Raw genomic sequence first — 23,519 nt, forward strand, 5'->3', positions numbered from 1 at the left:
CTAATTTAGTAGTTTTTCAGAAATGGGGTTGAATACTTTTTTCCCCCTGAAGTTGGTCTGGGCTGATTCCCACCCACCAGCCATCTCTCCTTTATCACATGACCGCAACCAACCAGAGACGGTGATGGCTAACACGTGAGGCCAACTTTATGAACTGCATCTTTTTATTATCAGGATTCAAACCTGCAGTCTCTGTAGGATAAATCGACACTTTTTCTACTGCACAATATTGTCATCTATTTTGTGCATCTTCATGACATACAGCACTGATGAAGCTCATTACAGTGCCAGGGTCCACTACAAAACGGTGGAAGGTTCAAGGGGGGTGAATACTGTACTTATGCAGGACACTGTACATGATATCAGTTTACCTCCTTAGTCATGAAATTCATTAAGACAGATGCCCAACACACATTATTTAGGGAAGTTGATCCACGTTTCTAGACAGATAAAACGTGCGGTCTTTGTGTTTTGCCTGTAGCTTTGGGTTTTAATGGAAGCTGGAATTTTTTACAGAGGCGGTGAGGTAAAGTGGACCATCAGCCCCCACTATCCCCACAAGTGGTGTAAGATCAAAGCTCGTTCTACTCCAGGTAGAAACTCGTGTGTATGTGTGCCGGTCCCGGAGGAGCCAGAGATAGAAACGTGCACAGAGACAATATTATTTGCAGCTGTGGAGGCGTACTCAGGACCGCCAGCGCTGTTTCTCCAGGCTGTGGTCATGGTGCTTTTCCTGTGTGTCCACAGGATGGCAGTGAGTTTGCAGATTTAATGTGAAATATATCAAATATGAGGTGTGAGTTAGAGACTGAAGCCTTTTAATGTAAATGGAAAAAAAAGATCAGAGTAATTTAAAGAATATGCAGTAATATAGTGTAACTGTGTGTGTGTGTGTGTGTGTGTGTGTGTGTGTGTGTGGGCTGCAGGTTTGGGTGAAATGGAAATAGCATGCGGTCGACCTCTGGGTTCGTGTGAAAGTCAGGGTTCAGTGAGGGTCATGTTTTGGAGTCGTTTTTGGGGAAGAGACATGGAATGCATTCAAGTAGCCCGGAGCCACGAATACAAAGCTTCAGGATCTAAAAAATATCCCATTCATCTACGGCAAATCTGTCTCGCAGCGTCTCCGCCTGAAAGCTTCATCTCCGGTCGTGTAGACACGAATACCTCAGAAAGAAATGTGGAAGACTTGTTTAGAAATTCGACCACAGAGATAAAAACAGAAATGCGTGAGTCTGGATCGGGGAAGGAGAGGTGACGGGGCTCACTGGTTGTTCCTGTCTCAAAGAGCTTTATATACAGTTTTTTTTACTATGACGCTCGTGTATTATTGCTGATTTCTGTAGGAATGACTTATGAATGAAAGCTGCAGGACACACATCACATTTCTTTTCACTTCTGTCTTACTGCTGAATTTGTGTGTAAATATTCTAGTTTCAACAGTTACACTGACTGCACAGATTTAAAGGAGGAAACAGGAAACTAAGTGTGTAGATTTCCTGCCTTACACTCAATCCTCCCTGGATTGAATTGTCTGAACGAACAAGAGACAAGTCCAGCATTAAAAATTTGTTATTATTTTATTATTTTCTTTCCTGCACAGAATCACAGGGGCATGCGTTTGTGTCTACATTCCCAACCTTAACCCATTTTCAAATTTGTTATGGAAACAAAAAAATGTCATGACCTGAACACGGTTAATATGTTCTTATGAACCTCTCAGCTTCCGCTTCACTCCAACAATCACTAAAGCACACGTTATCAGCTCTGGTCTGTCTCCAAGTTCCCTGAATTTGTCATGCACTGAAATGTAACTTTATAATTGAATGGGATGTCTTTTTTATATTTAATGTTAGAAAAGAATTTCAACAGCATTAACACCCCTCATTTTGTCTTATCTTCCTGTATCTGTCAGAATAATCAATACGTTAATCAGAGACTTTAATCTGTATTACAGCAGTGAGCTGGTAAGTATTCAGTACTGATGGTCTTTACTACAGTTGATGTTCTCCTACGGGTCTGTCGGTTACCGCTTGCTGTTCACTCTACATGTTACTTTCTCATAGAAAATAAATCAAAGCAACTGACAAAGGAGGCAATGTGAACGATCCAAGCCTGTATAAAACGAGCGACCGGAGGGAAGAGGAAGAGAAGGTAGGTTTTACAATTTACAGTCAGTCAAATGTCTGGATTTATTAAATTTGTTATTTATTATTACTCCTTACTTATCGTCATTGGCATGTTTTACTAAAACAACTGATCACAGTGATGTTTTGTACGTTTCTCTTGATCTCCAGTTTTAATTTTTACTACATTTAATTCTGTTAAATTATTTGGGAGGACTAGAAGCTTCTAAAGAGGGGATTTGGGGATATTTATTAATGTTTGCAGTCATGTCTGGTTATTTGTGGGAATTTAACAGGCTAATTGAGGTAATAATTGGGCAGTGAACATGATTAAAATGAATAAATAAATAAAAATTAGGTGGTGTTTTTATAGTAGTGAAACAACAGTGAACAGTAAATGTTACAGCTGACATTGTGAACTGTGTTATTAAAGATGTCAGAGTAATTGCACTCGGCTCGTACTCCGTGTTTGAGCTACGACCGTGGCTCATTTCAGGAAACTACGTTAGGCTTTCAAAGAACCAAATTAGAAGCTCGCACACTTGCTAGCTATGATTTATGACCTTTCAGTCTACAGGTGTGCCAGACGCAGGCAGCGGAAACTTTTGCATCGTCTGATAAATGAAGCTTGTTTAACAATATGACACGCATCATTTTTGAAGAAGAACTAAGAAGTATGTTGTTCGTGAAAATAACCGAGCAGATCATGTAAAACAAGAACAATGTCTTATCCCTTAATGACGTATACACACGTATCCATGACTACATCATCAATCTTTCATTCATTTATTTTCACTAAGCACTTTATCCTGCTGTAGGTTTCAGGGCAATATGTAAAGTCAACAGAAGCTTTAATCAACATATACGTATAGAATAAGTAAGGAATAAACATTGATGTGCAGTTTTATGGAAAAATCAGCGATGTCATTTTAAAATCCTTTAGCTTTACCTCTGTTACAAAGCACAAAGACACCGGAGACTGTACAGAAAACCTGACCACGTTACACTCACGTTACTGGTTACACACCACATGAGTTCTGCAACGTCCACAAGTACCACATGATAACTTATTATACTCTTATAATAAACAAAACTCTTCACATGAAAGCAGTAAACTCTCTTGTACTTCCTATGCTAGGTTGTTTTTTTTAAACCCCCCCGGTTCTATGTAACCAAAACCCTCCATTTCTTCATCCTTTCGCTGCGATCTCTTTCCTCGCTCGGTCTCACCTTGAAGGTTGACTCTGTGTTTAAGGAGACTGTTACAACCTCAGGCCTCCAAAGTGGTATTAGAGCCTCTGTGTTTAATGGAGGATGACTGACACGAGGTCATGTCCTGTGGTGTAACCTGTGTGTGGGTCAGCCGTCAGTGATCACCCAGACCGGGATTGTGTGTTGCGTGTGTTATCACCTTTAACCTTTGACCCTTACTCCCTGTAGGCTAATATCCTCATATTGCTCTGATTTTGAAGGCTGGAATACAGCAGATCATATTATATAATGTGTATTTATAGCACTGGTTTGTTTTGGCCACAAAAATTTACTAAAATTACAAACTAGTAGCTTTAAATGACGCTGTTATTAGCAGTCTGTTACTAAGTGGTTGAAGTGTGAACGCAGACGCCATTGTGTCGTACATGTGAACGGACAAGGTGCCGTTTCCTCATCATCCTCAGGCTTCATCGTTTGTGCTGTTTAAATCCCTCGTTTTATATTTTTAAGCATATACGATCCGCATTTGCCAAAATTACCTAAACAGAACACTCTAGATAATTTTAGATTACTTTACCATGAATTGTGACATAAGACTTGTAAAAGGAGGTTAAAGCAAATTATGTGATAGTGCCCCCTGGTGGTAGCACTTGATTTTGATCGAGAGACTAATGGGGCAGTGATATTTGTTGTATTTTCCTACTGATTGGTAGTCCAACTTTTACTACTTGTCTAAAAGAGTAATTTTTTTTAAAAGCCACTTTACCATTTTACATCTATTCTCTGGTCACGTGTCTGATTAATGTTTGTTAATGAATTAAAGGTAAAAAAAAATAATAAATCCTGTATTTAACCAATTTTTGCCAGAATTTGCCAATACGTCATCTGATGCTAAATTAACCCGTTCTATTGATGTGTAGCACACAGTCAGTGACTGAATAAGAGAAGAAGAGACTTTCGTGGTTTGTAATAAATACTTTGAAGGTCTAAATAAAAATGTATTAAATTAAAAAAGAAAAAGAATAAATAAGATTTTTAAATATTTTTTATTCCTTGAAAAATAGAGTTAAGAGTATTCCATTTCAATACTTTCTCAATAATGAAAACAATAATGCAAAAATAATACTTTATTAGACGATATAAGAAAAAATCTAAATTGAATTGTATACTTAAGAGAATTAAACATACTATCTGTAATATTTTTTGAAAGAAGAAGCCCAGCTTCATGCAAGGTTTTCATTTCCTGTTTGTTCCAAGACTTGTTTGCATTTTACACGGTTTTTTTTTAAGGTTCATAGTAAAGGAAGAAAATATGGAAAGCTTTAACTTAATAATTATCTAATCAAGAACACAACCGATATGATGTTATACCACATCCTCCATCATCCATCAGACTCATCACAGTACTGTATCCAGGCTTCTTCATCAACATCATTCATTCATTCATCTTCTACCGCTTATCCGAACTACCTCGGGTCACGGGGAGCCTGTGCCTATCTCAGGCGTCATCGGGCATCAAGGCAGGATACACCCTGGATGGAGTGCCAACCCATCGCAGGGCACACACACACTCTCATTCACTCACACACTCACACACTACGGACAATTTTCCAGAGATGCCAATCAACCTACCATGCATGTCTTTGGACCGGGGGAGGAAACCGGAGTACCCAGAGGAAACCCCCGAGGCACTGGGAGAACATGCAAACTCCACACACACAAGGTGGAGGTGGGAATCGAACCCCGACCCTGGAGGTGTGAGGCGAACGTGCTAACCACTAAGCCACCGTGCCCCCCTTCATCAACATCATCAGCTTTATAATTCTGATCTCTGAATTCACAAGACAGTATAACATTCTTGGCTGAGATCATCAGTAAATATGCCGTTAAATATGTGTGTGTGTACGGATGGCTGCAGCTCTTGGAGGCAGTCGAAACCTCAGCTGCTCTTGTCACAAGTGCAGATGAAGCTCCACCTTTCATGGGAGCTGCTTTGCCACGAGATGATGAGTTGTGCTGAAGCTCAGGACAAAAAGCAGTGAAGACTGATGGTGATGGTGAGCTTTTATAAAAATGTTGTTTGTTTTTTTAATAATAATACATTTTTGTCATTACACTGCTGCTCATGTGTCACTCAGAGACTTTTTCCTAACCAATGTCTCCATGTGCTGATTTCTTTAAAGCTGCATTGTGAGAATATCTGTTGTTAAAATCACAATGCATATCAATTTGTGTTAATGGTGTTAGCTGTTTTCCTGTATGATGCTGCACATTTACAGTAGTTATATCTATATTTACATCTATAGCTCTTTTTACATGTCCATTCTGCAGCTTTAAGGAACATTATTGTTTTGTCCCATGGTAAACCTTTACGTATGGGATCCTGAGTGATAGACTTATGTGACGAGTATGAAGTAATGCAATAACGCTGATTTTTACTAAGAAAGCTTCTGATCTGATCCACTGAGAGCCTGGGTGTTCGTAGTGTTTTGTCTCTTAAATCACGCTTCTTCAGTCAGGAAATTAAATTGTGCTTTAGGGGGTTAACCAGCATGGAGAAATATTTGTCAACAGAGAGCAGTAAATGCTTCTTTTCATATTGAATGTGTTCCAATTTTCCTCTTGAAATAGCTTCTTGTCTTGTTTCTTCTCTGCGAAACAAACATGCGCTTGTTTTTGTGTTGTATGTGACAGATAGAGACGACCTTTAGGAGATCAGCTGGTGATCATTGCCAAGCTGCGTTCTTAAATAAATTGAGGGAAAATATCGTAAATATTTCTGAAAGACTGATTACAAATAGTTTGCTGTTTGCAGAAATATTTTTTAATGAAAGTTTAGTTATTAATATTAAGTTAAGTTATTATGTAGATTTTTTTTAATTGATTTGGAATTTTTTTTGTTTTAAAATACAGTATTATTATTATTATTATTATTATTATTATTATTATTTACAACAAAATCAACAATCATATATTTATTTGTTAGTTTGTTTGTTTGTTTGTGCCATACAGTGATGAGAACACAAATTAATATTGCAGAAATATATGAAAACTTTCAAAAGGGGGTAAAAGAAATACCAAAAATCCAGACCAAAATCCTATAAAAGTGACGTAAATCACAGCTTCTAAAGGGTGACTTTATTGATTTGGACTTGCGAGCAGTATTTTCTTTAACACCGGCCCTGGAGCACTTTAAAGGCCTTTATTTTTTTAGCGCTTTCAGATTGCCTTCAATCATGAGTGTGTTGGTCAGGGAGCAGAGAGGGTCAGCTGTGTATTTAAAGCCTGAGCTGGTACAGTCAGAAAGCTTTTATCTGTGTGAACACACTTGTACTCTGTCACACATCACTGCTTATTTGAAAGGGATGATGAATCAGCTGGTCAAAGGGGAGATGACGATGATCTTCAGACACCAGTTTGACCTGCGAGTTTATGAATTCTTCCTCTACAGATATTCTAGCAGAAAATTGATTGATTTTTCTTTCAAAGAAGCCAGTGCTCTGGAACCGTTAAATAAGGTCCAGACATGACATAAATACATGAATTAAATACTTAATGACATGTTGTGATGTCACTATTCAGAATATTGCTATGTGATGTAATCCACCATGGATAACGGGCCATGCGAGGCAAATCTCACCTTTATATTCTAATACGTTTCTGTAGTAACAGATCTTTCACAGGTGCTTGGATGACTTAAACAAGATGTAGAATTAATGAGCTCATTATAATACGGATATTTTTCTGTTTCAAATTACGAGTTCATGCGTACCAACTTGAATCACAGATGCTTGGTGTAATCTATAAATAGTGGTTTAGTGGTTAGCACGTTCGCCTCCAGGGTCAGGGTTCGATTCCCGCCTCCGCCTTTTGTGTGTGGAGTTTGCATGTTCTCCCCGTGCCTTGGGGGTTTCCTCCGGGTACTCCGGTTTCCTCCCCCGGTCCAAAGACATGCATGGTAGGTTGGTTGGCATCTCTGGAAAATTGTCCGTAGTGTATGATTGCGTGAGTGAATGAGTGTGTCTGTGTGTGCCCTGCGATGGGTTGGCACTCCGTCCAGGGTGTATCCTGCCTTGCTGCCCGATGACGCCTGAGGCTCCCCGTGACCCGAGGTAGTTCGGATAAGCGGTAGAAGATGAATGAATGAATGAATGAATAAATAAATGTGGTGAAGTTAGGAGAGGTGAAGTTATTTAATATTTAAGGAAGGTGTCAGAGCTTTGTAACAGACACAGTGTTTTGCATTGGAATGTATTTAGGAGCAGAGAAAGAGAAAGACACAGACAGAGAGAGAGAGACAGACCGAGAGAGTCGTGCCTTTTATTAAGCATTATAATCTTTGCAATTGTGCTGTGGTGTAAAAGCTGAATAACACATCAGACCTCAAAAATCTATTAATTTCACCTCAGTGTCAATTATTTTTGTATACTTTTATATTATTTAGCTGTATAGCAGTGACTTACTGTAAGAGCAGTTGAAGTTCAAGGGCCTTCCTTGGGGGCCCAGCAGTGGCCGTGCTGAGATTTGAACTCCTGACTTTCTGATCATCGCTCTAACATCTAACCACTGAGCTACCGCTGCTGTATAACTACATAACAGCCAGGTATGTTGTGTTTGATTTCTTTTCCTATTTTTAGTTGTTTAACAGTTAGAAAATATTGTAGTCTTCAGCAAATTCCTGTGGTGTTGATTTTTTTATATATTTTTTATATCTGCATATTCTAAAAACACCTACTGATCCAGGCTAATGTTCAATAAGTTCAATCACACATGAAAAGAATTCTCGTGTCATTATATACACCCATCTCGTTTCTGTAATACTCCGAGGATGACAAGAGGATTCCTAATGCCATAGATTTCTCTCCCACTCTGTACTTCTGATGTGTATAAAATAAAATGACACGAAATCACACGTCCCGTCACGTGTAATAGGATTCAATGTGTAAGAGGTTTAGCTCCAGATCTGCTCTTGAGGCTTATTTCCTGCTTTCCATTTCAATCACTACGGCAGATGATCACACACAAAAACGTATTTACGTCTCCATTCTTCAGGAAAACTGAAAAACTCAGACTTTTGACATGGGCACAAAGGGAAAACAGACATCTTCATGCAGGGAAGAGATATCTTTACTTTGTGATGGATTAACCAATAAAAGTTCGAGTTCGAATGATTAATAGTAGCTGATTAATATGGTGTTTTCCAGCAGGTTCCAACTCGATTCTAACTGGTCAGAAGCTGCTGATTAGACAGCAGTGTCGGCTGTAATTCAAAGGTTCGGGTTAAATGTTGTTTGTTCGAATATTTAACCCGTTACACAGGGCGATGTAAAGCAGATGTGAACCCAATAACAGTTTTTAACAGGAAGGAGCCACCAGGGTCAAAATTCTGCACCAGTCAGAAATAAAGCTGTAGTATAGAGTCTCCAGGACTGTCCGTAACATGGACATCATACCTATTGTGTCACCAAAATCGAGAGGCTGGTGGGAGAACAGCCGTTTATAGCTACTATAACGCAAGTAGTCATAGTATCTAACTTTCTCTGCAGATTAACAGTTGAATCTGTTAAACTATAAACAGATAAACTTGGCTTTATAATACATTTTTTTTTTTACTTTATATTTTATTTCACCCAAGAGATCATCCTGCTCTGCTACATTATGTCCACATTTATACAGTGTACCACTTTATGTACAATATATGTACACAAGATACTGCTTTTCTGGACAATGTATATGGACATACATGATATATAGGCTTTATTCAGTGACCTTTTTTTCCTTCCCTCTTTCCAAGCACTGTACATGTGACCATATGGCTGTTACGCATTAAACAAATTAAATCCCGTTCATTCCGCAGAGGGAACATGAGCATCATTTTAATCATCATACTTTCTGCTTAAGCACCTCCTTACAATCATTAATTTTGTCACCCATGTCCGGTTTTAACGAATGTATTTCTGTGTGTTTAATGACTGAAAGGTTAAGCGAGACGTCACATGGTCAGGATTTAAGAAAGTAATTAACCTGAAGGGAATTTGTGTAACTGACAAAACAAATGGTGTTGGTTCTTATTAATAACTAAGTCTTATTTATATTGCAAGCTACAGAATTAGGTTCGTACACTCACATTATGTGCTTTTATAATACATGTTATATAATGCTTTTTTTATTATTTGGTAGATTGCAGTATTTGTTTATTTATTTATTTTTGGTTTGTAGCCATATGTGACCATTTGTGTTAATTCAGCATTGCAGGAGACAAGAGTTAAATGTTGATTCTCTGACAAGATTCCACTGGTGTAACCTGGGTACACCTGAGGTGATTTACCTGTGTTGTCTTTTACAACAGCACATTACTTGTACAACACAAAGTATGGATCTTCACAGTAGATGAATTTATGTTATTTATTACCTTTGTATTATATGCTTGCTACCCTTCGTTCCTTCGTTCCTCGAGTCCCGATTCTTTACTGTTTTTCCACTTCTTGCTTCCTATGTATTGTTTGTATGTTTGAAAGAACAGCACCTGGGAATTTGATGGATTGGAGTTGTTTACATGGCAGAGGCTGTTCCTGAGAGGAGCACTCCCTTATTTTCAAATGATCATCAGAATATTTTCACAGATTGGTGTGACAGACTGTCTGGACAACAAGTCCAAGTCCTTATTCTTATGTCCTCCAATGTGTGTGGGGATAGAACTCCAAGAAAGCTGAATGTGATGTGACGAGTATAATAACATCATGGGTGGGTTCAAGCTCTGTATCTACATAAACAACTACTACGTGATATGAAGCTGCAAAAAAAAAAAAACGGACGGTTCACCCAGTGCTCCATTTTTAAGTACATACTGTTATGCATTTGGGAAACCTAAAAAGGAAACGCTTCAGCATTTTGATTTTCGATTGCTCCTGGCTGGAGATATGACTATGTCTTATGGTGGAAGCCAACAAGTAATGATAATAGTGATAACATAGGCAGTTTTGATTAGTACATTACTTCAAGGAAGAGAAGACCTCTTAAGCCAGCCAGTGAAGATCTAAGAAATTCTTTTCTTTTATTGTTTGCTAAAGATGGTGAAGGCAATCAGTAAACGATGGAAGAAGAGGATCCAAGTAAAAATGTCTACACTGATTGTAAATGTCAACAGCCAGATGTATCCATGTTTAGCCTCATTGGCATAAAAATACAGATGTTCATAAATAAATAAAAACATATCAGCAATTCACTGGCAAAGACTGGTTTGAATGAACTTATTCACTTCTAGAGTCTCACCTACAATTCAGCTGCATCTCTAATGATCGAATACAGATGTTGTTGATGTTCCAACCTGCCACACCATCACCTAATTTTGCTAAGAGCAACAACATGATGGCTTCTACTTGTTGCAAGATGTTTTGGCTGCTCTGAATGAAAGCCTTTAAGTGTTATTGATTTATCCCAGTGCTTGGCAGGGAGACACAGCACGAAGTAAACGAAGGATGTGTTCTTTATTTGTATGCATTCATATGTACTTGCATCCTATTGTTTAAATGTGTTTATAAAGTGGAAAATCTCAAACAATTGTATAACTGCTTGGGTTGAATTGATTCCAAGCCATTGGTTAACATCATATGTAACGTCTAGTGTTTACTTGTAGCCTTATATAACTGGAGAGCGAGAGAGAGAGAGAGAGAGAGAGAGAGAGAGAGAGAGGGTGGGGATTTATTCACAGAGTGAGAGAGAGAGAGAGAGAGAGTGCAGGTGAAGCTAGAAAGGGAGCATGGAGCAGTATTCTTCTGATTGAAAGCACTGGTGATAGATTGTCTGCCATCTGTATCTGTTGTTACAGCAGAACGTTGACATGGATCGTGGTTTCTACAGAAAGGTGGATGTTCCAGACCACGCTCACTACATCGTGGCCGCCTTCGTGGCAGTCATCGGGACTGTGGGGGTCATCGGGAACGCACTGGTTATGTACGCGTTCTTCTGGTAGGTTGTCTTGTCTTGTCTTGTCCTGTCCTGTCCTGTCAGGAACCTCAGTGGTCTAGTTATGTACCTCAAACTGTTTTAAATGCACATTGTACACTATCAGTATATCAGTAAACAAGCTTTTCAGAGATATAAGACATGATGTGATAGTGGCACGTGGGTGGAGCTTTAAGCCTGTAAAGTTTCTAAGTTACACAAAATCAGCCAAATTAACAACTTTTGTTGAGTTTTGATCTATTAATTATATATATTCATTATATATTTATTATAAATGTTATGTGCAATGCGATGATTCTTAACAAAGCCAGTTCATTATCATCAGCTACATATATTTCCATTTTACCTTCCAGTAACAAAAAACTACGCTCTCCACCCAACTACTTCATTGTCAACCTGGCTGTGAGTGACTTCCTCATGGCCAGCACTCAGTCACCCATCTTTTTTGTCAGTAGTTTGTATAAGGAGTGGGTGTTTGGAAAAACAGGTAGTGTACTTATGGATTAATATGTGAATTCATTGAACACCACATGCTTGAAACATCCTTTTTCCATCATTTATCTGTTAAAGGTCATGAAACGTGTATAACATTCACTAAACATTGTAAAAAAAAAAAAAAATCATGTTTTCTATTAAACCATTTTAATGAACATTCCACACTCTCAGAAGGAAATCTCTTAAACTCTCAGAAGTGATTCTGTATTGCTTTCCTGTTTAGGGTGTAAGATCTATGCCTTCTGTGGTGCTTTGTTTGGCATCACTTCCATGATTAACCTGGTGGCCATTTCCATCGACCGCTACATAGTAATCACCAAGCCCCTGCAGGCTATCAGGTGGAATTCTAAACGCCGGACACTTATTAGCATCCTGCTAGTGTGGGTTTACTCGCTGGCCTGGAGTTCAGCACCTTTACTTGGATGGAGTAAGTTTTGCCAGCCATTTCGATTCACACTTGTATTTGTGGTTCAAGTTTCATTTGCCGTCGTCTGTAGATCTCATATCAATACAAGTAGTATGCACCTGACAAATAAGCCAGATTATGCCACTTTACTCATACAGTATGTGGCATAGATTCTAAAATTCTCTGAAATTCTATTGGAAAAATCAACACGTTTCTTCCAATCAGAATTCCTTCATTTGATCCGTTGTTCATGGTGGTGTAAGTTGTCTAACCCGTTGCTCGAAAATCTATCAAATTGGTTTTGAGATCCAGTGCCTATAAAGGCCCTAGCATATAATTTTTTTTATTTTATTTTTATAACCATTTGTGTTTTCTTATTGACAGGCTCCTATATCCCAGAAGGCCTCATGACTTCTTGCACCTGGGACTATGTCACAGCAACTCCAGCTAACAAAAGCTACACACTCATGCTGTGCTGCTTGGTCTTTTTTGTCCCCTTGGGCATCATATCCTTCTGCTATGTCTTCATGTTTCTAGCTATTCGTAACGCAAGCAGGTAAATATATAGAAAGCACCAACCTCATTCTTTTTTGCATTAGGGCTCATACAGTAGGGTCTTAAACTGGTTTACAACCAAAAACTGTTAAAAAAAAAAAACACTATTTAAAGCGAATGTTTATTCCTGAAAGTTGTATGTGAGGTGTGTGTAAATCTACGTGTGCATGTGAGGTGTTACTATAGAAACAAAGACATATTAGAATCAGTGCATTAATGTAGACCTGTGATCTTTTCCTTCTGAAATAATTCAACAATGTTGTAGAATAACCATATAAAGTTGAAGTATTTACTTATTTATGTAATATTACATAGAAATGTGGGGTTGTGAGTGGTGGTATGGGGTCATGATGGATTCATGCGGCATTCTTGGTATCAGATGCGTAGTTCTGGACGCTGATGCGTACATACACACGGTCGAATTTAATTACGTTCATGACGGATTACGGTTACAGTGAAAAAGCTTCGTTTTATGTTTTCAGAGATCTACAGAGCATGGGCACACAGATGAGGAACACCACACTGGGCCAACAGCAATCAATAACAAGAGAGTGGAAACTGGCGAAGGTTGCCTTTGTGGTCATTGTCGTTTATGTGCTGTCCTGGTCACCCTACGCCTGCGTTACTCTCATCGCCTGGGCAGGGTAGCTACAGATATCTTTTTTTTTTTTGCTGAAATTCAATACACAGAGTTCCCTATTGTTCTTTGAAGAACTTTCGTGCTTTCTTACACACTGTTTACACACAGAAATGTCAAAACGATGTGATGTGAGTTGACGCGCAACAATGACCACAGGCACAGTCAGGCAGAAAAGCTTACATCGATTTGTCACTGTGCTAAAATTAAGCAGTAAACGTTGCAAATAATCTGTTAGAATCAGGAACAGGTTTAATGCTTGGTATTTAAAGAAAGCTCAGGTGTCCAGTTGTTGCTTGAATCTAATATTTAAACCTTCGGGCACTAAAACTACCCTTTCATAGCAAAGTGTCTTAGAAATAGGCAATTCTAATGGTGTCAGAGTTATCTGTGGGTGAATCGATCATTTACAGTATGTCTCATCCAAGGCTGACTAGTTCAGTTCATTTTTTTTGTTCAGCTGGATGATGATTTTTATCTAGTTCACAATACAGCAGTTTAGAGTTGAGGGTCTTGATCAAGCACTCGTCAAGAACCATAGAAGCTTAACAGTGCAACTAATACACCATTCATTTACGCTAGAAAAGAATTTACATTTTATTTTGTTACCCAGTAGAACTTTCAGTAGCATAAAACTTGGTGGCACTGGACGCTGAACGTAATTGGGTTTAGATTATGTGGAGCATCCACAATGCATTTCCCTGTGAATCAGTTGCTACTATAGAAATATTAGCAACATTATAGAATTAGAACATTATAGAATTTCACAGCTAAAGAAAATAATTGCCATTTGACATTTTCTACGTTTCAGTTACAGCAACATCCTGACGCCGTATTCCAAAGCAGTGCCTGCAGTCATTGCCAAAGCTTCTGCCATTTATAATCCTTTCATCTACGCCATAATCCACTCCAAATACAGGTTCCTATCCACTTCTTCACACATCTCAGCTTGGAAACGGTACAGTAAAGTACAAACTGCATTCTTGGTCTTCTTTCTGTCAATCCTGCTCTTTAATGCTTGAATGTTCCAGAGACACTCTAGCTGAGAAGGTACCGTGTCTGCACTTCTTGAACAAGCCTCCTCGTAAGCAGTGTGTCCCCGGTTCAGACAGTGATTTTTCATTAAGGAATTTGGTGCTCAGCATGCAATCATCAGGTTCAAGGACAGATTTCCTCTCAGTGTCTTCAGTGTTTACTGGACCCACAGTGAGTTCCATAATGATTTAATCATTTTACATTTGGTTCTTCATTTTCATTGTCTGGTTTCTTTTGAATAGACTCAAGGTTGTCTGATTCTATAATTCAGGACTGTAATTAATTATTGACCGTGTTCGGCAGTAACATTGCAACAAGCAGCAAAAATGTTAGTTACCCCAGTAGCCATGTAATAGAAAAACAGATAATCAATCAAGTAGCTTGTTTAAAGTTAACCTCTTTTATCAGCACGGGGACTTCAGTCTTATTCAGGGCCAGTGTGCAGCCAAATTGGAGGCACGTTACATAGTTAATGGGAGGCTAAAGTGAACTTGTGGATAAGATTGAAGACCCCAATCTAGTGAAACTTTGATAGCACTTGCTCCAAGCACTTGGTTTTTGACTGCAAATGAGAATGTTCTCAGAGATTTATTAACTTGTTTAATTTTAGTAAGCACTTTAAACAGTTTTAACAAGAATCCAGTATCCTACTGGGGATGAGGCAGGAATACACCCTGGATGGGACACCAGTCCGTCTAAGTGCATCATTCATTCACACTGACAAGAAATTTATTTTAGTCAGTCTTTCTAATGGAATGTTGTTGAAGGTGATAGGAAACTGGAAGACTATGAGGAAACATGCAGAGAAACTCAATTCAGACAGTAACTGAAGCTCAGGACTGAACTGGGGGCTGTGAGCTGGAGGTGTGAGGTGACAATGTGACCTGTTGTTCCACAGTACTTTTGGAAACTGGAAAAAAATAAAATAAAATCAATCAAAAAAAAAAGCATTTTCTAAATACAAATAATAAAATATTTCTTGGTGGGGGTCATAGCGACAGACTATCCTCATCTTTTGACGTTCCCAGACCAACTGTAAGATGTAATCTCTCCAGTGGGTCCCACTGGGTCTGATCTGGAGTCTTGGTTTCATGGAAAGTGTCAGATAATAACCCAACATCAGTAAACCATTGTAAGGTTGTAAGGTGGACCAAACCACCTCAGCTGGCTCCTCTAGAGTGGTCTAGTCTGAAGCAAACTGAAATTCTCTTTCACCATCACAGACTGGTAGAGCAAATAAAACTGACCTGAGTTGTTTGTGAATTGTACAAAAACGTTGCCTACTAGATCCTTATCACTGAATCCAACGTTCTCACCATGTGAGAGTAGACTGTATTTGCAGATCTTATAAATAGAGTGCATTTAGTACGGTGGCCGGGAAGTGCAAAACAAATTAACAAATCCGAAAACACAATGACAAGTCAGACAACCCGGAAACGGTAGTGTATTGTTTTTGAATGGAAACTTACCGATCATTGGACAAGACACCTGTCACTCAAGATATACAGGTATGGAATCTTATGTGTAATGTGTAAAGTTCTCCGTTTAAATATAAGAAAATAACAGAATTAATCCACAGTAATCCATTCCATCCATCCATTCCAACTTTTCCCTGCGGCAGACTGTTGAACTTCATGTATACCTTGAGTGACAGGTGTCTTGTCCAATCACAAACTATACCAACCGCTTCCCGGGTTGTCTGACTTGTTAATGTGTTTTGGGATTTGTTAATTTGTTTTGGGATTTGTTAATTTGTTTTGGGATTTGTTAGTGTTTTCGGATTTGTTCATTTGTTTTCAGATTTGTTCATTTGTTTTCAGATTTGTTCATTTGTTTTGCACTTCCCGGCCACCGTAATTTAGGGCCAGATTCTTTTTAAATTTTTTTTCAATATACTATCTACAGATAGTTGTTCTGAATCTTTGTAATGATGTAATGTTGGATCTGTTTACCCAGCAGGCTCCATTGTTCAGGACAGCTAACCAGCTCATTGAGAAGCAGGAAGTCAAGTTCAAGGACTACCTGGTTCAAGAGAAGGTAATGTTTTGCTTCCAGTTAGTCTAAATGAATGGGCCATTCTATCCAGTTTTGTCCAAACACTGATTTGATTTAAAGTCTTTGGATACCAGAAACAGATAACAGAGAATAATCAATATATTTATCCAACACAGCCGGCCGCCTTTCCAGAAGGAGTCTCGCTAAGCATCTGTGACCGAGGTGTGGTGTCTGGTTCAGCAAACCTGGCCACCATTCCCCTTCTCATGATGAGACCAGGAGAGGATCACAAGGAAGATAATGTGCAGGAGGAACAGATTGTGTCCTCTTAACATCACAAGAGCTGTTGAAGACCTTCACAAAGACATTTATAAGAACACAGGTATGCCAGATATCATCAGCAGTCAATCAGTCGTCAGGTCACAGATGGAACGACCTGTCTGAGGATACAAGCTAGTTGAAGGTGAAGAATTGGAGGATTGGCAGAACCAACCTGCTGACGGAAGAGCAGAAACTGTCCCCAATAGTTTCCTTAAAGTCTCTGGAGATTCTTCACCTTCATTAAAAAACAAACCTCTCTGTATCTCTACTTCTCTCTAATTCTACTAATTCAAATCAGGTCTCTGTGTGAGAGCACATCGTACCATCTTCAATTACTCTAATACACGTATGCACAATTTCTGTAGAGAACATATCTGTACCATGCGTTCACATGTAGTTAATAGTCTTTTACTGTCAGTGTTGAAGCATCCCAAGTTACACCCAGTGTGTTTGGTAACATTTTGAATCATCTCTCACTACACATATACACCATTAGAATTACATTTTTGTTGAATAGAAATGCAATGATGGAAATGTTGGAAATCAATTTGGACTAAACAACAAAAACATGTATAGTATGGCAATATTCTTATACTCTTTCAGAAGGACAGAGAATCCATATATGAGATCGCTTTTTTTGTGACCTTGTTTTGTCTTGTCTTATTTTTAATTATTTTTAATTTTTTAATTATTTTTATACTTACTGATTATTATTATTTTTTTTGCTGTTAATTATTCATTCATTCATTCATTCATTCATTCATCTTCTACCGCTTATCCGAACTACCTCGGGTCACGGGGAGCCTGTGCCTATCTCAGGCGTCATCGGGCATCAAGGCAGGATACACCCTGGACGGAGTGCCAACCCATCGCAGGGCGCACACACACACACTCTCATTCACTCACGCAATCACACACTACGGACAATTTTCCAGAGATGCCAATCAACCTACCATGCATGTCTTTGGACCGGGGGAGGAAACCGGAGTACCCGGAGGAAACCCCCGAGGCACTGGGAGAACATGCAAACTCCACACACACAAGGCGGAGGCGGGAATCGAACCCCCAACCCTGGAGGTGTGAGGCGAACGTGCTAACCACTAAGCCACCGTGCCCCCGCTGTTAATTATTTCATGTCCTTAAACCATATTAATCTACATATTTAAAGAACACAAGACTTTTCGCAAGACAAATTCCAAAATATTAAGAAGACTTTGAAAATTAAAGTTGATTTTATTCCTAAATTGTCTTCAGAAGGCAGTAACATTAAACATTAAGAGGCTTTTATTTATATATATATGTATATACGTATATATGTATATATATATATATATATATATATATATATATATATATATATATATATATAATATAATGGTTTTAACACAATTTTAAAAAAATAGTTTGCTGAAGAAAAGACGTTTCCTATTTCTAACCAAAACAAAGCTTCTTTTATAATTTCCTGATAATTTCTCTGCTCCCCTATCAAATGGCAGCCCTACTGTGTCCATGCAATCTCTAATATTGCTAGAATATCTTAGTCGATCATATAACAAACAATGGACAGCACATAAAACTGGTCAAATTCTGGGATCTTTGTCTCTGGCAGTCTCCATCTCCAATCCCCTTATTCTCTTCTAGGAGCAAGTAAGGGAAACTGAAAGACAAGAAATTTGTTCAAGGGTGTAACAATATGGATTTTTTTTTTACACCAAACACACTTCTCTTTTCTCTTGACACTCTTGTGTTCACACCTGTATGATGTTTGTAATATCTGATTATGTGATTGTGTGTGTAAATTTGGGTGATGATCACAAAGTGCAGTTTATACGGTATGCAATACAGTAATACAGTGTGTGTGTGTGTGTGTGTGTGTGTGTGTGTGTGTGTGTGTGTGTGTGTGTGTGTGTGTGTGTGGTCTGATAAACCAATATGCAATATCACTCAGAGAATGTTTTGTGACCTTTTATATCACTTGTTCACTGTTTGAATTCCTGCAGATTTTGGTTTAAAGCTACATATGGTTTATATGGAAATGAAATATTTTATAATACATTTCAAACTGTGGATATAATATTTCAGTTTTTGTATGGGTTACGCAACAAGAATCACTCAAGGTAGAGAAATAATAATTCACGCCAGCGTACAATTTTTGTTCTCACTTTACATCACGGTTCCTTTAACCCAGAGTATTTACAGAGTATTTACAAAGCATGAAGTTCATGGTATCTAATGTGTTTGATAATCTCATTTCCTTCATGTTACTGATTCAAATGAACAGGGAGCACCGTATAAGCTATGTTAGACACTATATGACTCACATCAGGGTTTACAGGATTGCGTGACTTTCTTATCATGCGTTATAGGTGTTTGAATTAAACACTTAAGTAATGAAAGCATACACTATACAACCCACCTGTGCTAAAATAGAAAAGGTTTTTCACTGTATAACAATTTACCGAAGAAGATCCAGGATTTTCCTTAAAATAGATGTTACACAATAAAACTCCTGTGAGTGCTTGTGAGTAAAGTCTGGGTGAATCATCACATCCAATCCTCAACACGACACAGGGCCGTTATTGATTGTGTCACTCTGCTTACCTTTGGCTTTTTCTCCTCTGATATGTTCTTTCCTAGTCTAGTTTATAAACACGTATGGATTTCTGGACGACTTCACGGATCTGCAAGGGGTCCCTTGGTGCTCTGGGATAAATATCGATCTCACCTGAAGAATACGACATTGTGCTTTATTAGCTGACAACAAACTGCCATGTCTGTTAAGGTGAGGGTCTGGGTTTCCAAGTGGCACAAAAACAGCATTGATTCAAAAACTCAGTCAAAAAACATGGCCTTATGGGATATCATGAGAATTCTGGAAATTGCTCATGTTACTGACATAAAGAGAAATACAATGGACATCATAATGGAACAGTTTGGTTTTTATATACAGAAAGCTTTCATTCCTGAAAGACAAATGTATACATTAATTAATTATTTTTTTTAATTTTAAATCCACGTCGTTTTTATTTTTAAAAATCCTTATAAGGTCATGTTGTCATTTTGTTTTTTAATTACATGGGGGGAAAAAAAAGAAAACAGTGGAATATGAGATATAAATATCAAAATATGCACACTATGGTGGAACAAAATACAGTATTTACATTGCACAAGCTATCTCTTCTATTTCTTATGGAAGCAACTTAAACAAAGAGAGTTCAATTTGGTTAAAAGAACAAAAGCTGATATATATATATATATATTTCCACAGACTAATAATATAAAGTATAATAATGTAAAACCAGAATTCTCTTATAGTTTGTAATAGACTTTTGTTCATATAACAGACGTTGTAAGTAAATACAACAGAAGTTATTAATGCATTTTGTGTTATATTGACAGTCAGAGACTAAGTGGTAAATTATTGTTTAGATATTAATAATTAAAAAAAAAAGAAAAGCAGTGAAGATATTTGAATAAATAAAAATAATAATTCGCCAGTGTTTCGTTTGACCAACAGGCGGCGCCATTTAGCTGCTTAATATCAGCTTCCTCGCAGCTCTGGTGAAATGAACCGGTACATTGCGTCCAAAAAAGGAAAAATATTTGCAGTTATTTCAAAATATAAAACATGTGCTGATAGTTTTCATATGTTTTCAGTTTTTTTGTGCTGGAAAATACAATGCCATTGTTGCCATCATCTGAGGCTGGTGTGCCAGTCTGACTTCACCATGTAGGGAGTGGAAGAGCAGCTCACTGGCATGGACTTGGTGATATCAGTCAACCTGCAGGTTTCTCAAGAGACCAGCACTGGTTTTCATTTAAGGTCAAGTTTAAAAACTCTCAGCAAGTTTGTCTGTCCCTTAAAAAAATGAGCAAATCACAATGCGCTGCTTCTCTTTATGTCTAATATGTTTTTATTTCCAGAGTAACAACTTACATGTTTTTGGATTTTTGGACATTTTTGGAAAATGTTATGAAAAGGAGAGATTTGTGGTTTCTTAGTGGAAAGACAAACAACATCTGTCTGTGTTGTATGGGGGGAAAAAACAAGGAAGGAAGAAAGAAAGAACTACACTATAGGATAAGTGATATGAGGAAGTAATCTGATACGTTGGCATTCAACAAAAAGAAGAAATGTAACTATAAACGAATACAAAGTACAATGTGTCGCTCTTTAAGTGTTGACAAATGACTGTGATATAAGTGGAATAAAACACTTTGGGGAACATAAGGGGAATAACACGTCTCGCAGTGTTAACAGTGACTCCACTTTGGGTCAGACTGTGTCACACCACCCCAGCATGTTTTATTTCTCACTTCACCTGTTGCATGCAGAAAACTCCTCTCACTCCAAAAAACTTCTCTCTCTCTCACGCTCTCTCTCTCTCTCTCTGTTTATTTAGGCGTGTTTTCATTTGCTGAGCTGTTACGTGTTGAGGTGATTAATGACCTGTTTTTCTCATCGCAACCATAGCTATTTTAAATCATGCTTTGTGGTTCAGGACACATCCAACATCCATCTGTTTTATCAAAGCATAGACAAATATCTGCAGAGAAAATTTACTGTTATTAACTCTATGAAGAATTATCTACAAGTTTATTGGCAAATGATATAAATGATGGGAGAGCACGTACAGTATACAGAAAGGATAATAGAAGGGTTTGGAATAAGCCATGATTACTGCGTCATTCACTTTGTAGGTCTTTCCCAAGATCACATCGACTCCAAACCCAGGAACCTTTTTTTATTCATTTGTTATAAAAGTCAGCATCTGTAGATCTAAATCAAGATAGACTGTGAAGTATAATGCAGTTTTGGGAGTTTATCTTATTTGTGCTTTTAATTATCCCTGATATGATTGTCCTGTTTTTAACGATTAATTGCTATTTTACTTATAGTTACTTCCATAACTGAAAAAGTAATATGTATGTCTGATTTCCACAAAGATTGGGCTGAAATGCACAGTCTGAGCGCTCAACTTTTCTATTTTAGGTATTTGAGCTATTGGGGTCACATCCAAAATGTTCATTATCTTCAAGTTTCCTTCCTCAAAGCACTTAAAAGATCTTCTCAAACTAATATATTATGTCTACAACTGAATCATTGCACTCTTTGAACGTGACTTAATGCTTGCGTAGGAGTAGGCCGTGCATCTTTTGTTTGCTTGTTTTAGTCATCCTTTGTAACGCACTTCTTATATTAAGAGCAGATTGTATAGCCACTGGACATGGATAAGTCTACACTTCAGGATTATTTGTGCTTGACTTGTAAAAAGGAACTTTTCTGGGTATTGCTGATAACATTAGCGTTTGTAAAAGGAGAACTAAACAGTCTGGACGTGCATCTGTATTATGCAAGCCATGTAGAGTATTGATTCATATATCACAGTGTTGTTTAGCTGCTAGAAGTGTCGATTAACTTGTTGTTATCGCAGCTCTGACAATAGTCGTGATCAAATCACAGGTTTATATTAATGTGCTTGCTCGAAAAAAGTTTGTTTTTCAAAGACAAAAACTTAACAAAGAAAATATACAGGCTTGTTTGTTTAATGTTGCTTTTATCGAAAGGGTCTCCAATGTCTCCAGATAGTTTTCCGCCCCATGAAAGTCTTCATAATGGAGAAAACAGATACGCTGCTGAGGGAATGTTTATAAAGTTATAAAGTACACAGGAAAAAAAAAGTCCATCGTGTTTAATTGCTTTACGGAACAAAAGAAACATAGTACAAAAAGTTATTTATGCAAACATTAATATTATAAAAAAGCAAAAACCTTGTAATGCATTTACATATTATAATGCATTGTAAATGTAATGTATTTACATATTCATATATGCAAATGACGTAAGAAGCATTTTATTCAGTCTTATCATGTTAAACAATTCTGTCTCGTCCTTATAATCATCATGTGTTTAAATCTAACTTGTCAGAAAAATGCAATATTGTGTTTATTATAAATGTTTTACCGACAGATTAACGTTTGATCGCCTCAGTGTTGGACTAAACTTTCAGTGACGTAAAGACACGTAAAGGACCGCCCACACAATTTCCAGCCAATCAGAGTTGAGAAGGAAGAGGCGGAAGTCCAAATTGTCGCCTGGGTTCTGAAGCTTCTGTGAAGCCCCGACGGTTTCAGTTACACGCGAGCGAGTGAGCGCGTGAGCTGTGGTGGTGGTGCTGGCTGCGTTCTACTGAATACAGGTAGGATTAAGAGAAGTGATATTAATGTAACCGTTAAACGTTGAGGACAAGTTTAGAATCAGTCAAATAACAAATAACATACGTGAACGTTTATAGGAGACAAATTGACCAAGACGGAACCTGTTTATAAAAGTCCGAGCTTGTTTTTGTTTTAGGTCATCAGCTGACAGATGTTTCAGAAAAATAATGAATAACCACCCGTATTGAGTTTGGAAACAATTTAAAGCCCTGCACATTTACAGCAGGCAAATATCACACTTTTATACAAACCGGGGTTAAATTATTATTTTTATTATTATTATTATTATTTATTTTATTTTTATTATTATTATTTTATTTTGATTTATTTATTTTTATATATTATTAGTATTATTATTATTGTTGTTGTTACTATTATTATACTTCACGTGTTAGATTTTTTTGAGGAAGCTCATGTGGCAGCCATCAGGGAAGTTAACTGTCCTGCCTCTGAAATAACACTAGATAAACCTACAGCACTAACAACAAGGAAGCAGGAAACAAACAGTTTTACTTCACATATATACTTGTAAATAAAACAAAAACAACGGTAATGT

General features: G+C 37.7%; 2 protein-coding genes across 5 annotated transcripts in view; both read left to right on the forward strand.

Annotated features, from left to right (window-relative positions):
- Positions 1 to 899: 899 nt before the first annotated feature.
- On the forward strand, positions 900 to 16,947 carry opn4xa (opsin 4xa). Of its 3 annotated transcripts, none has more exons than XM_060896492.1 (11): positions 900 to 2,151; positions 7,780 to 7,938; positions 11,164 to 11,303; positions 11,654 to 11,787; positions 12,019 to 12,222; positions 12,586 to 12,757; positions 13,239 to 13,400; positions 14,205 to 14,312; positions 14,425 to 14,599; positions 16,388 to 16,465; positions 16,600 to 16,947. In XM_060896492.1, the coding sequence occupies exons 3-11, from the start codon at positions 11,176 to 11,178 to the stop codon at positions 16,753 to 16,755; spliced, it is 1,317 nt and encodes a 438-aa protein (XP_060752475.1). In that variant the 5' UTR covers positions 900 to 2,151; positions 7,780 to 7,938; positions 11,164 to 11,175; the 3' UTR covers positions 16,756 to 16,947. The 3 variants fall into 3 exon arrangements, with proteins under 3 accessions (XP_060752475.1, XP_060752473.1, XP_060752474.1); XM_060896490.1 differs by having other exon boundaries at positions 901 to 2,151; positions 16,385 to 16,465; XM_060896491.1 differs by having other exon boundaries at positions 901 to 2,151; positions 11,167 to 11,303; positions 16,385 to 16,465.
- Positions 16,948 to 22,811: 5,864 nt separating this feature from the next.
- Positions 22,812 to 23,519, forward strand: part of pdlim5b (PDZ and LIM domain 5b) — a 54,580-nt gene continuing 53,872 nt past the window's right edge. For both annotated transcript variants that reach the window (XM_060896730.1, XM_060896731.1), the window contains exon 1: positions 22,812 to 22,944. The gene's annotated coding sequence lies outside the window, so the exon portion shown is untranslated. The remainder of the gene's footprint in view (positions 22,945 to 23,519) is intronic.

This window comes from Tachysurus vachellii, chromosome 20, assembly GCF_030014155.1.
Source record: "Tachysurus vachellii isolate PV-2020 chromosome 20, HZAU_Pvac_v1, whole genome shotgun sequence".
In the NCBI taxonomy this organism is placed as follows: Eukaryota; Metazoa; Chordata; class Actinopteri; order Siluriformes; family Bagridae; genus Tachysurus; species Tachysurus vachellii.